General features: G+C 42.5%; 1 protein-coding gene across 7 annotated transcripts in view; it reads right to left on the reverse strand.

Annotated features, from left to right (window-relative positions):
* Positions 1 to 957: 957 nt before the first annotated feature.
* The window catches only part of NTNG1 (netrin G1), a 334,190-nt gene continuing 320,766 nt past the window's right edge, over positions 958 to 14,381 (reverse strand). For all 7 annotated transcript variants that reach the window (XM_060624623.3, XM_060624627.3, XM_060624629.3 and 4 more), the window contains one exon: positions 958 to 2,233. In XM_060624623.3, the coding sequence (XP_060480606.1) occupies positions 2,004 to 2,233 (230 nt within the window). In that variant the 3' untranslated portion in view covers positions 958 to 2,003. The remainder of the gene's footprint in view (positions 2,234 to 14,381) is intronic.

Consider the following 14,381-nt stretch of genomic DNA (forward strand, 5'->3'; position numbering starts at 1 on the left):
CCTTTTATTGCCTTTTTTGAATTGGCTTTTCTGGGAACAAAACCAGTAAGACATGATGTTCCTTCATCTAGTTTCTACCCAGGTTATCAGAAGACACCCCCCTCCCCGCCCCATGGTAGGGTAAAGAATTCAGACTAGAAGCCGCTTCCAATGTAACACTATCATGGATTATTGCTCTGCCGAGTCAGGTAGGACTTGGTTGTCCTTAAGACTCTGGCTTGGGCTGAAAATTGTTTTTGATTCCAGGAGATGCTGCTGCTAACACGCTTGTAACCTGTAGGACAACAGTGTGCCGGGAACGGAACACACACTCTTTGAGCCACTGTGAAAGTTTTCGAGGGTTCTCCCGCACCCACCTCCCCTTGCTGCCTTGCACAGTAATTGGCCTGATAAAAGGCAGAAACAATTTATTACACCTCGGGTGGTACTTAAAACAAACTTTATTCTCAGGAACAGCAGTCATGTCTACTTGCTGCTGTATATTTTGATATTTCCTCTAAATACTAAGTCTGAAGATATTCAAATTGCTAATCACTCAAATTCCCTGCGAATTTCCTGGTTCTCCAGGTTTTCTCTCATGATACTCCATGTAAACACTGTATTTGCAAAGATACATAGATCAGCATCCCTAGAGTCACACGATCACATCAATCTGTGAAAATAGCATGACTTAAAAAATCAAAGTCTCTTAGTACTCTGCCAACAGGCTTTGGCATAATCTTGGCAATCATTTAGACTTTTTTTTTTTTTTTTTTTGCTGTTATAATTTTTTCCCAAGTGGAAATAGTCTCATGTTTTGCAGAAGTTGTCCAAGCTAGTGAACATCAATCCATCTTCCTGGGTACTAAATTCATCAGCTGAATGTATTCAGTCCACAGAGAAACCAGTAAAGTGAGTGTGGAACTGCTCGCTGGCTGCTCCATTCATCTTAAGAAATTGCAATACAAATTCCTGAAATCATTTACGCAGGAATTTTTATTCTTTAAATCTTCCAGTGTTAAAGCAACAAGAAAACACTTAGAATGTCCTTTGGTGGAATCTTATTACACTTGTTATTATATGTAAACTGATATTCTTTGATGCCAGCACGTTCGTTGCCCTTACAGAGAGATCTCTGCACAATGAAACAAAACAGAACCGAAGAGGACAAAATAAAATGTCAGTCTTTGCTGATTCGAATTAGATACATCAACAGATTGTCTGGTAACACAAATTGGCAAGAATACAAAAAATCTACATATTACAGTATTTCAAGAAAAATAACTTCATTTGAATACAAAAGGATAGATACACTTTCTTTTTTTTTTTTTCTTTTTTTTCTTTTTTTCCTATAGCCACTCTTGGACAGTGGATGTGTGCTTGCACTGGGATAACTCAGTGCTGCTAAGATATACAGGGTATGACTGGCTTGAGCTTTTGGAGGGGGTTGTTACACATGTGCATTACTAACATCAGACAAAGAAATCTTTCAACCAACAAGGGTTACAGAGCAACGTTCACTAAAGCACAGGTTGGAAGGGGTTCAGGGACTGAAGCAGGCCAATATGGCAGCTTGTAACAGATTTCCTTATACCCACAGTGCACTGCCAGCAAAGAATGCTTCTATTTGGTTGGTCCACACACCGGGCCAGTGGTGCTGGGGCACCCCGCGGGCGAGTAGCGAATGTTTTTAGGTTGCTTGATTTGTTTGTTGTCCTTCCTGTTTCAGGGGCTGTCACAGCCTTTCCGATCGGCAATAATGCTCTGCAGCTGGCAATGTGATTTGCGGTGATGGTATCAACAGCTGCCAACTCCTCTGGAGTCAGAAAGTAACAGTCTTGACTCGGGATGTGCTGTCCACGGCTGATAAATATGGCTTAGTTCAGTTAGGCCTTCTTAGTTTGTACACGGTGTTTGAGTGGGGTGTCTGAGTGTGTGTTTCCTATGTTAGCAGCGAATGCTCGCGTTGCGTTGGCTCCCCCTCCCGGGCGGGCACGCGCTCCGGCCGGTGGCTGGTGGCCCATCTAGAACAGCAGGGGGCTGGCTGTGCCCAGCAGCGCGGCCAGCAGCAGCAGCGCCGGGGAGCCGGGAGGGGGCGCCCCCTGACCCGAGTCGGAGCCGCAGCTGCCCGCCTCCTCGCACCGCAGCTTCTCGCACAGGATGCCCGTGTACGCGGCCGGACACAGGCAGCGCACGTTGTTGTGGCACGTCCCTCCGTTCTGGCAGTGCAGGAGCTCGTTGTCGCAGACATTCGCTGCAGAACGAGGGGTGGGGGTGGGGCGGGGCGCGGGGAGGAGAAGCAGAATCAATTTAAGTTCATCTAGTACATCGTGTTTTTCAGCTTAAAAAAATCTCTATCGATCTTGTGCTTCCCCCCTCCCCTCCACAAACTAAGCATGTGACTCCAGTTTCCAAACGAATGTAGTCCGCTGCCTTTTTTTTTTTTTTTTTAATTATCATATTTGTCCTTTTCGTATAGATTTTTGCTGCTATCCTGGATGGTATCATTGTCTATTTCAGGCTATCGAATACGAAGGAATGTAATACTCCTGGTTTGGCAGTATCTTCTCTTCATAGAACTGGGACCTGTTGTGACCTCCCGGGTTTTTAAAGAGCGAGTGCCCCGTACAAGAATGCAGAGTTTTAAAGCCAGGTGAATGGAAGTTAAAATGCAAAGCAGTATTGCTGAAATGACCAAGAACCTCTAAGGGGTGGGCCATTCTCCCTGCAGGTGATTCCAGCCACTGCATGCAGGAAGACCGAGCCAACAGGGAAGCAAGAGGGGAGAGGGGACAGGTCAGGGGACAGGCAGCATGCTCCAGGCAGGCAGGCAGCCAGATCAGAAGAGAGAAAGTGGTTTTGTGGGAGGAGAGGGAGGACGAGCGGTCATATTTACCCCTGACAGCCCTATTAGGATATTCATCGCCATGTAAATATGGGAAATAGAGTCCAAGGTTACCTTGATTTCCCCGAATAGTAAAAAATGCGGTGATGAAACCCTGATTACCAAAATTTCACTCTGTCCATCAATTAATAGAATCCGTTTGAATAAATCAAGCAAGCAATTCCAGATACTGCAATTCATTCATGGTCCCTGTCATGTAATTTTCATCTCTAATAATTACTTATTTCAAAGTTCTGGTTATCCTCATTAATTCCATGTCTCCTATTCTTTTAGATAATCAAGGTTTCACTGATTTAGCAGAATGTTAAATAGGACCCAGGGAAATTAAAATAATAACAAAGAGTAAAAGAGCCAAGAACACTTCCCAGCAACATATGCTGCTTAAGCACTTAATATATAGAACCACTCTGGAGTTGGGGGTAGGGGCAGAGCAGAAAAAATAGATTCTTATAAATTATAACATTTTTCATTTGTAAAAAATGTCATGGTCAAATTTCCCCAGGGGTACCAGGTGAATTAAACACAGAGACACACATACACACACACACACACACACACACACACACGCACGCACACACACACTTAATATTACTATCAAGTGCAAAGTATTAAAAAAAAAAAACCTCCCAAGTAGTAATTCAATAGAGAATGTTGCTTGTCCATTAATCATGTTCAGCAGTCATGTCACCTTCAAAAGAAGCTTCCTACACACAAATGTGCTAATGCCCTGTGTGCAAATGAGCTGAGGAATGATGGTAGCGGACACTCACAGAGTTCATAACAAAGTGCCCTAAACAAGGCCTTCTTTTACCTTCTTCCACAGTAACTCTTTGGCAACCTCTAAGGCAGCTGCATCACTCACTGGTATAATTTTCAAATGTACCCACATTTGCTGTCTGTAAATGTCAGAAGTGACTATTAAGGCCTACCAAATCCTTGAGGCTCAAAATATTGATATACACGGTAGTGTCTCAGGGGTTCTAATGATTATTTAAGCTACCTCTCATTGGGTGGTAGAAATCTTGAATATTAGACCCAAATGATGGTATTTTATGTGTCATGGTTAAAAAAATGCCAAGATCTGTGGCTGCGAGGCAAAATCTACAAGGGTAGAATGGTTACACCCATGGTCAGAGATGGTTGTTGTTAATTTGAGAAGCATACCTAGGTTTTCAGGATTTTGTTTTGCTTACACTTCAGGAAATATCTGTTTAATTGGGGCAACATGGAATAAACAGATCCAAATAACTGTTTCCATTTAAAGTTAAAGATTCTCAGCATTTCTTGTTCCAGGCAGCAGATTGCTGAATGGGATATTTCCTTTCATTTGGGCACTGGAGGTAGGGAAATATCTGTTCCATCAATATCGATAATTGCTTGCCTTGAATAATTGAGAAGAAATCAATAGTTAATTAAATATTGCTCCCCTTAAAAAAAAAAAGCTATTTTTCTTCTTGGACTTGAATGTAAATCAGTTGAACAGAGGTTTCTTTCTTTATTTCTTTTTTTTCTTTTTTCAAGAAGCTGGTGATTAAGTTCAGATTCAATACCTTTCCTACATTTAAATAATCTGCTAGTTGATGTTGGGAAGTGTGAGAAATTCAATAAATATGCAAGGAAGAGATGTAACCCAGGATTCATAATACCGTGAATTGGGGATATCTATTTTTCTGTAGGAGGTAAACAGAAAAGAAATCAAACCTAGAATATATTTCATCACTTTACAATTCACTATAAGACATTTTACATTTAGTCTCCCGATTGTGCTATTCAACAAACACAGAACTTCAGCGTATGAACAGCACTTTGTTGGAGTCATGTGCTAGAAGCACGTCTAAACCTAACTACAGATCTTACCTGCTCTTCATACATCTATTCTCCAACTTCATGTCTTTTTGAACCAAATTTGTGATGCTTAACGAATAAACTAGGTGGTTAACAAATATCACTGAGCTCTTCTTCAGCATATGAAGCCTTGTACTGAACACCATGAAAAAGTTTTAAAAAAATATTATAAAGCGTGAACTCTGCTCTTATGGAGTTCAAGTCTGGTTGGGAAGATAAAATATGTACAAGAAGTGATCTAATATTAATTTCATTGACATGCCTTTATTGATTCCATCCATCTCAGCCAACATCTGTTGTGTGCCAGGCACCCTGCTCCATTCTATGGTTGTAACTCTACCTGCCCTAAAGAAGTTCACAGTTTGGCAGAAAACAAATAAAATGAACATACACAAGTAACTGTGAGACCAAAGAAGACTAGAAAGGAAATATTTGCAAAATGCTAGTGGAAATAATTTTTGGGGGGAAAATTAGAGAAGATTAGAAAGGAGATTGTATTTAAACAATGGTGTACTCCAGGCAGATATTGGTTGGAAGAGCATTATGGATGGGGAAGCTGTATGAGTATGGATAAGGAGACAGGGAAGTGCAGAGTGCTGGTTATTAAGCAATTGTCTCTCAACTCTAAACCCACCCTTCCTTCTCCAAATTGTCTCCTGGCTTCCACCAACAGGGGGCACTAGAGGCACTGGAGAAGGTGAAGAGATTTCCCTTTTCCCATTTGATGGCTCTTCCTAACATTGTTGCCCCACCATGGCCCTTCATCCCAATAGCAGCATTTGGTCCCAGTGCATAGCTTTACTCAGAACCAGCTTTATCTCACCCTTAGAAGGTCCCTGCACCAACCCAGCAGCATTCCTTCCCTAGAGGTTTGAGCTTAGCTCTAAGGGGCCCTTGCCCATGTTGCAGAGGTACTAGGAGCAGCCAGGCATTACATCTCCTCAGAGATGCACGTTCCATGTCTGTGCGGTCTCCCCCTGTACTTCTAGTTTCTAATAACCCATCCCCTTCCCTGTAAGCCCTCTGCCTGGGAGTGGTGCTGCTCCCTGCTTACACAGTTACTATCTCTGAGTGACTTCAGGGGCTCTCATTTCTAAATTCCAAAACACCTGTTTAATGATTTCCTTTGATAAATTCTGTCAAAATGCCTAGTGTGGTTTCAGTTTCCTGACAGGAGCCTGAGTGAGAGATGCATGGGACACGCTAGTGAATGGTGAGTGGACTGCAGTGGCTGGAATGTTGGATGTGCACAGGGAAAATGGAGACTAGAAAGGTAGGTTGTGGCCTGATGACTGTGTAAGCTCTACATAACACACAACACAGCGTTTAAATAACAGGCAATGGGGAGCCATCAAAGACCTATGACCAGGGCAGGGTTTTTAGGGGGAAATAGACAGATGAGGCTTGGCCAGAGAAAGGACAGACTGGAGGCTGACCTTTGCATGGAGCCAGCCATGCAACCCAGATGCTTCAGTACAATGGGCTTGGTCTAGTTAGAGCACTGGGGAGAGAGAAGGGGAAGATTTGGACACAGGTGATTTGAAATGGGTAATTTTCAGTATTTGGATGCATTATAATGTAATTTATTAAGAAATGTAGATTGGAGGAAGACTTTGGTCAGGGATGAAAATGCACTTTTCTTGGACCTATTGACTCTGAGGGGTCTGTAGGCTCTTCTTTAGGGGTCTTGTTATTAGTTGGAAAAATTAATTAACCATTCAGGAGGTGGGTCATCTTGGAGATACAGGTTTGGAGCAGGAGTGATGGTGGTCATCACCAAGACCTGATCTTGGTGGAATACACAGCAAGGAGAAATGAAGGAACCAGTTGGAAAACTGAAGAATATCAGCATTTAGGTCATAGGAAGAGAATGAAAGATCATGAAGCGTTCTGAGAAGAAAAGATGTCAACAAAATGCAGTGATCATATGAGGGTATAAAATTAAGCCTAGAAGTTTTCCTGCTGTGGTTGACTCTGTCTAGGGATAAACAGACTGGCAGAGTATGAGAGGAAGGGCACTTTGAGTTGGGTGAAAGAAATTTAAAAATAAGCATTTGATTCTTGATTGAATCTGGTAAGAAGGGATTTCAGAATAATTTAAAAAAGGATTGAAGAAATTTAAAGAGCTAACATTTCACCGAGGTCTTTGGTTGTCAGTCTAAAGCAGTGGTTTTCCACAGTGGATGACATTGTCTCCCTGCAGACACTTGACGATGTCTACAGATGTTTGGCTGTCACATCTCAGGGCCCGCTACCGGACAGAGGCCAGAGAGGCTGCTAAATATCCCTCAATGCACAGGACAGCCCCCACAACAAAGAATCTCTCTTCAATTAACGCTGATGGTAACATGATGAATTTCTGAATGGGGGTGTCAGCCAGGCAATGAGGAGGAGTTGTCTTTACACATACTCGGCAAAGGAGAATGAAGATGTCTTGGTGATTCTAGGTCACAGAGGATTTTGAGTTTGTAGGTGTGCAGCTCGGGAGTTAGAGGCAACTATAAGTACTTGAAGTTGAAATGTAAGAGTGGATTATCCTTGGAGGGGAGTAAATACAGAAGCTTGGGATCTAAGACAGACCCTTGAGTGCTGTTCATAATTAAAGAGTAGGAGAGAGGAACCAAAATCAGCCTTGTCATGTAATTTGTTCTACTTTGCCCTGTTAGAAACAGTAAAATCAGAGCTTGAGGAGACTCCAGAAACTAGGCAAGTTCTAGATGAGGAAACCAAATGCAATTTAGGGAAGAACTAGAGCTGAATCAGGTCTCTTGATTTGCAGATTACTGCTCTTTACATAGAATAGAACATTCAGGAGAAACGCAGTAAATGGTGGTGTACAGTGTGCACCCTGTGCTCCTCAAGACAATATAATTCACCTCTGTAATCCTCAGTAGGTTGTCACTTGTATTGACCTTCATATTGTATTGTCGGCTGTTCTGCTGTCAGACCACACTGTGCCTAGGTTGAGGTGTTTGTTGACAGGATCGAATCTCTCATCTTCTAGACTTCTACCGCATTCTAGGAGAGCCCCAAATACCAATCAGCTCAGACATAAATATAACCAAAAATAGCAGAGGTCTGGTTTGGGAACAGCAAATATGCTGCATATGCTGCCATTTCCTCTTCCTCCATGGAGAAGACATAGCTACTTATCCATGGCACTCTCTTGCATCACACTTCCGGATTTCTTGCAACATAAGGTTTCAGGCATCCACCACCAGCTGATAGAACTGGCATGAGGATGAACAGCCATTTACAGTCCTGTCATCATCGCCATCTTGTCTGGCATGTCACTGCAGATTAAAAATCCAACCGGGGAGTTTTTGCAGTTATCACTTCCTTTACTTGGTGCCCTTCTGTGTGGATTTGTCCTTATTTTGGGAAGTATTTACATTAAACATGTTCTGATTTTTTCCTTACCGCTATTGATAATCTAAGAGTGTGTGACCTCGGTAAACAGGGAAGGTTTGTTTTTCAATCCCTTTTCCAACACTTGATCCAGTATTGGATGCAAATTGCTATTTGTTAGACACCATTGTTTTTATTATGATACCTTTTATTATGATATCCTTAGATACTGGATAAGCTAATCCTTCTTTGGTAATAGTTTGGCCATATTCTGAAGGATAATTTTACAATTGATAAAAATAATTCATGTATGGTGTGTCCAATATCACACCATATAATCTATAACCCCCTGACATTTCAATATCAGGAATGCTTTCAAGTAGAGTGACCCAAATGATCTGTGGCCCTTGATAGAAAGGTTACAATATTAATGTTAGACCCGAACAGTTACACGGCTAAAAGATGAAGTGTGGAATCCTGGTGGAAAGTTTGTGGTTGGCAAGGTGTTATAATAGCTCTGATCACACCTTCAGTAAGCAAGCTACAATGGTAGATAAATAGGCTTCCACAATTGCTATGAGTTTCTAAGAACACTCAGAATTTTCAAAGTGAAAAAACAGGAATGCGCAGCATTTCTTCCTCCCTTTTTTGCTACTTATTTTTTTTCTAGCTTGAATAATGAGCCACTGGGATGTAGTTAACTATTCAGTTTTTTTAAGTTTTTTTTTTTTTTTTTTTTGAGAAAGAGGGGGCAGGGGAGGGGTGGAGAGAGAGGGGCAGGCAGAGGATCTGAATTGGGCTCTGTGCTGACAGCAGAAAGCAATGCAGGGCTCAAACTCACAAACCGTGAGATCATGACCTGAGCCAAAGTTGGATGCTTAACTGACTGAGCCACCCAGGCACCCCCAAATTATTCAATTCTTTAACTTTTTTGTAGGTTCCTTGTCATACACATTTCCTATTCCCCAACTGCAATCTCTTGTCAAAATGTGCATTATGAGAGTTTGATTCCTTTTCCCTCTATTAGTCCTTTCTGGAAGGAATGGAAAAGCAGACATAGAGAAGGATCCCTATGCTCAAAATGGGCACCAGCCAGAACTTAATGCTGCTGCTTGCTCTAGTCTTCTTTTCTTTTCTGACCTGAAGGGTCACTTATTCCCGTTATGGTCATGATGATCCATTACATTACAAAAGGGAAGTTTTCTTTTCTCTGTTTGGGTCTTGTTCAAAGCTATACATTTAAGTTCACCCTGTCAGTGAGTTGCTATGCTTGAGCAATGCTGGGTCTGTATTTATAGACTTGAAAGTTTCTCTTTTTGGCTTTGTCTCAGGCACTTCAAGGGATCGATGCAATGCGTTGCCATGACAGCCTTCCTTGATGGTTGTATTAATAAAGTGACCTCTACCTTCACCACCTGAAACAAGCCCAGGATTGCCGAGGGAAAGATGTTCCAAATTGTTCCCGTCCTTTTCAAAGAAACGTCAAAGAGTGAATAACCTCTACCAAACAGGCTAATAACAAAGGCATGTGTGAAACATTCAATTCTGATTTAGACATTTGAGATTTTGTGGCAGGGAGATGAAGAGCTATGATTATGACCCATTTATTCAGCCTTGGTGGCTGTTATACTAACTTGTGAGCTGGGAGCTATAAAACTGAACCTACAGGTTAGCTCCTGGGGTATAGAAAAAACTTTGCAGACCATGGTCTAATGGGCTTTTTTTGAATTCTGGGTACTCTAACTGCATTTCCCTCCATCTCTTCTCACTTGTGTCTGGCTATGACTGGTAGATGTATGGTGGAGAAAACATTAAGAGGCATGAAACATGAGTTTTGGGTCTGACTAGCCATAATTATGCTGTGAGGCTTTGGACATATCATGAAGCCACTTAGTGACATCTATCCATCCATCCATCCATCCATCCATCCATCCATCCATCCACACATCCATCCACACATCCATCCACCCATCCATCCATCCATCCATCCATCCATCCATCCACACATCCATCCATCCATCCATCCATCCATCCACACATCCATCCACACATCCATCCATCCACACATCCATCCAACCATCCATCCATCCATCCATCCATCCATCCATCCATCATCCCACCAGTCACTGTTCTCGACGATGGGCACATAGCGGGAGCCAGGTGGACAATGCAGTTGCTTCTGGGGAGCTTACATTCTGATGACAGCTACAGAGTTAGGGGAAGAGTTTGACATAGGTATTTCTAAAGTTCTCTTGAACTTTATGATTTGCATGCATATTATCATGGTAAGCCTATTGTCTGAAAAGGCAAAAAGTGAGGAATTCCTCTTCTTTTTGATGAAATACGTGATGATTGTTGGACATCTCCAGTATTAGTCCTGGTGATGACTCAGGTGGCTTTTTTTGCTTGACTGGTTTTGCTTGTCAGTCTTGTCTAGTGCAGGAATAGTTTTTCTCCTGACTTGTACTATAAGCATGAGATGGTATGAAGAGAATGAGGCAAAGAGAACTTGTGATTCAAGACTGGTCTCTGTAGTTAATGGGCTGCGTGAATTGGGGAAATCATTTAACCTCTTTGTGGTTCTCTTTCTTCATTTCTGAAGCAAGAGTAATAACGCTTGTCCTGTTCACCCACCTCACAGTTGTTGGGACCCTCAAGATAAGTTATGTGGAGGTGGTTTAAAAAAATATAAAACATAACCTAAGTATACTTTGTTAATGTTCAGTACCTTTCCAATCCCTGCCAAGTGTTAGAAGCCTGGGTTGAAGAGTGAGCTGTTGCTCCTGTCTCTGCCAGATGAGGATTTCATCACTACCTATTCAATTCAAGGCACTGAAGTGAAAATGGAAGCAAATGTCCTCCCTCAAAGATGCATCTATGTGTCCCCTGTGGGGTCAAATGTGCAGTCCTTGAATATTTATTTATATCCAACTGTTGTGTACTCCACAACAGTTCTGTGAGTTGGCTTGGGTGCACAGTTCCCGTCTGTTCAAAGGTGACTTGTGTACTCACAATGTACTTTCTTGGGTACTGATCAGAGTACAGAAGGTGTGTTTTCAGGGGAACAGGGAGGGTACTACCCCACAGCCCACCTTTAGCCTCTGCTTTGGTGAGGCAGGGATAGATACAGATGCAAACCAGGAGCTAGACTGCAACGTGGGGGCCATCCATTGGAAACATTTTTGCCTTCCTGCTCTCAGCCTACCCTGCGTGCTGCATTTCTATCCATCTGGGGACAGTGGTGCTGGTGGCACAATGCCCGTGTGACAGCATCCAGTCTACTTGGTTTCGGTGTAATGAGGCCAAGGAGCAGAGCTGAAGGGGCCGTCGGGAACAATGTGGGAGCTGTCAGCTGGGTGCTCAGACATGTGTGGGTAATGAAGTACAGCAGGTTCTGACATCAGAGAGAAGCCGTTCTATTCATATTCATCTAATCTCAAGGCACTGATTATGGGAGTGACACTTGCTCTTGTCCAGTTCAAGGAAACACTGCTCAAAACATCATAAAAACAGCCACGTTCATTTTGAAGGAGCCTATGTTTGCAGCTTGCAGCAACACAGCCAGCGTGAGAGAAATCACGGATGACTCCAATGCAGGAGCGAGAGGCGCTGCCCAAACACCCCCCAAGTTTTCAGCTTCTGCAACCACCCCTTCCAAAAAAACCCCTCCGCTGATGTTGAGAAAGAATTAATTCACTGAGAATCCCACAAGCCAAAGGCTGGGTATCTTTTCCCAAAGCGATCACTAATGATGTATTGAAATCCTATTTAGGTCAACACCTTCAGACAGAGACACAGGCAAGGTGCTCAAAAGACCGTGCTGAGAAATCACACAGTTTCTCATCTGGTATCAGAAAACACACTTGTCTAGTTTAATAAAAAGGTGCAGCCTCTACTCTTTTGCCCGAGGTGAAAGATGGCTCCTGTTGGGAGGCTTAGTCACACACGATGCAACACACATCAGGGTCTAAACCACCATTTCAAAGGGCATGACGCTATGTCAGGAGGAAAAGCAGCACAAATGTTTATCCAGCATGATCTCCATAAGCACAGACATACACCCCTACACGTGCCCTATGTAATACAGACCTTAGAAGAAGTACTAGAACAAACTGTACCAAAATGCGACCAGTGTTTATCTCTGGCTGGTGGGAGTATGGGTGATTTTAGTAATTTTAATTTTCATCTTTAGACTTTTCACTTTTTGCAAATTGTCTAGAATATATAGTCCTTTGAAAGTATTAAAAATGTTAATAAAAGGAGCTATTGTTACTTGAGAACATAAAAGGCATCTTTTACAGAGATGATAAAGGTGATTCATGTAAGAAATGATCCGTGTGACCAAATTTTGCCACATTTCAGTATTTGTGCTATTCATATATATTTCTAGTCAAACTGCTGGTTATCTTAAATGTCTCCAAAAATTATCTCGGGGTATGTTAACTAACTGGGATTTAAATAAAAAGTTGAAACTACAAAAACAAATTATCTCATAAAAGAAAAAAGAGTTCCTACACAGTCCCACAATCCTAAGAAGGCCGCAAATGTTTTCACTCATGTGTGGAATTTAAGAAACTTAACGGAAGACCATGAGAGGAGGGAAGGGGAAAAAATAGTTTCAAAAGGGAGGCAAACCATAAGAGACTCTTAAATACAGAGAACAAACTGAGGGTTGATGGGGGGAAGGGGAAAATAGGAGATGGGCGTTGAGGAGGGTACTTGTTGGGATGAGCACTGGGTGTTGTATGTAAGCGATGAATCATGGGAATCTACCCTGAAAACAAGAGCACACTGTATACACTGTATGGTAGATAACTTGACAATAAATTATATTAAAAAAAAAATAAGGCCCCAAGCACTGAGCTTCCTTGCCTTGCCAAAGACTAAACAGTGCCAGGTATGGATGGAAGCTGTAGAACCCTTGGGGTTAAAGGGATCTGTAGCCTGAGGGCCTGCTCACTGCTAACCGGTGCAGATGATATGAAATGCATGGACATTCTTGTATTGGCAGATCACAGTGATGACTGTAACTGAATTCTCCACTACCATCCCAGTATAGGGGCTCAGAGTCCAGCTTAACTGCCCTGGAAGAAAACATATTTCATGTGCCTTGAACCTGTGGGAGACACTTATGGGCTCCCCTTGTATGTGTCTGCACCACATCTAACATGCTCACTGTGGTTATAAGTCAGTAATGGGCACTGTCCCTGGCACCAAACTGATGCCCGATAAATTATTTACTGAACATGTAAATACAATGTGTCTTTTGTTCTCTGCCTTTTTCTGAACAGTGGGCATATATCTATTTTAGTAGACAGACAAGTAGATTGGTAGATAGATATTGATACACATGCATATAAAGCTTATTGGCTGGAATGGGAAGTGGAGGTAACTTTCCCTTAATGGCCTCATTTTGTTTCTGGGCAGTAGGAGGTAAGACTAGCTCCTGAGCTCAAGGAGACAGAGAGAGGTAAAGCGAGACATTGAAGGTAGGGCTGGAATATTTGGTAGGGAGTAGGACAGGGAAGTAAGACAGGAAGCTAACAGGGGACACCTGGCAAAAGTGCTGAGCAGCTTTGACATTCCAGCTCAGCCTGCATACCATGACTGGTCAGACCTTTCCTGCTTTCCTGATGGAGAACACTAGAAGGAAAGGCATGGTGACTTATTTGGGGTTTCTTCCTTCGATGATACAGTTTATGCCTGGGGAAGGGATGGAGGGAGGTGAAGAAGCAAGAGTGGCCACCTGAGCTCAGTCATCAGAAGCACCCCCCTTCAATTTTCATTAGGCAAAATGTATTGGCCCTTAGTATCATCTTGGCATGTGAGTAACCCAAAGGTGGAAAAGACATGGCCCTGAAGGAAATTAGTGGCTTTCCATTTTTTTTTTTTTTATAATTTTGTTTTAATGTTTATTTATTTTTGAGAGAGAGAGACAGAGTGCGAGCAGGGGAGGGTCCGAGAGAGAGGGAAACACAGAATCTGGAGCAGGCTCCAGGCTCTGAGCTGTCAGCACAGAGCCCAAGGCAGGGCTCGAACTCTCGAACCGCGAGATCATGACCTGAGCTGAAGTCAGACGCCCAACCGACTGAACCACCCAGGCGCCCCTCTTTTTGTTTTGTTTTGTTTTGTTTTGTTTTGTTTTGTTTTGTTTTGTTTTGATTGGAAGGTGACTAGACAAATTCGGAACATAGGCTAAAAAAACATCCAGATGGAACTGTTCTATGTGGAACTAGGATGGAGGTGATACACCATCACAGGCATATGGAAGAATGCAGGTAAAAGGATTTGGTGTTCTTTGAAA

This window comes from Panthera onca, chromosome C1 (assembly GCF_046562875.1).
Source record: "Panthera onca isolate mPanOnc1 chromosome C1, mPanOnc1 haplotype 2, whole genome shotgun sequence".
Lineage (NCBI taxonomy): Eukaryota > Metazoa > Chordata > Mammalia > Carnivora > Felidae > Panthera > Panthera onca.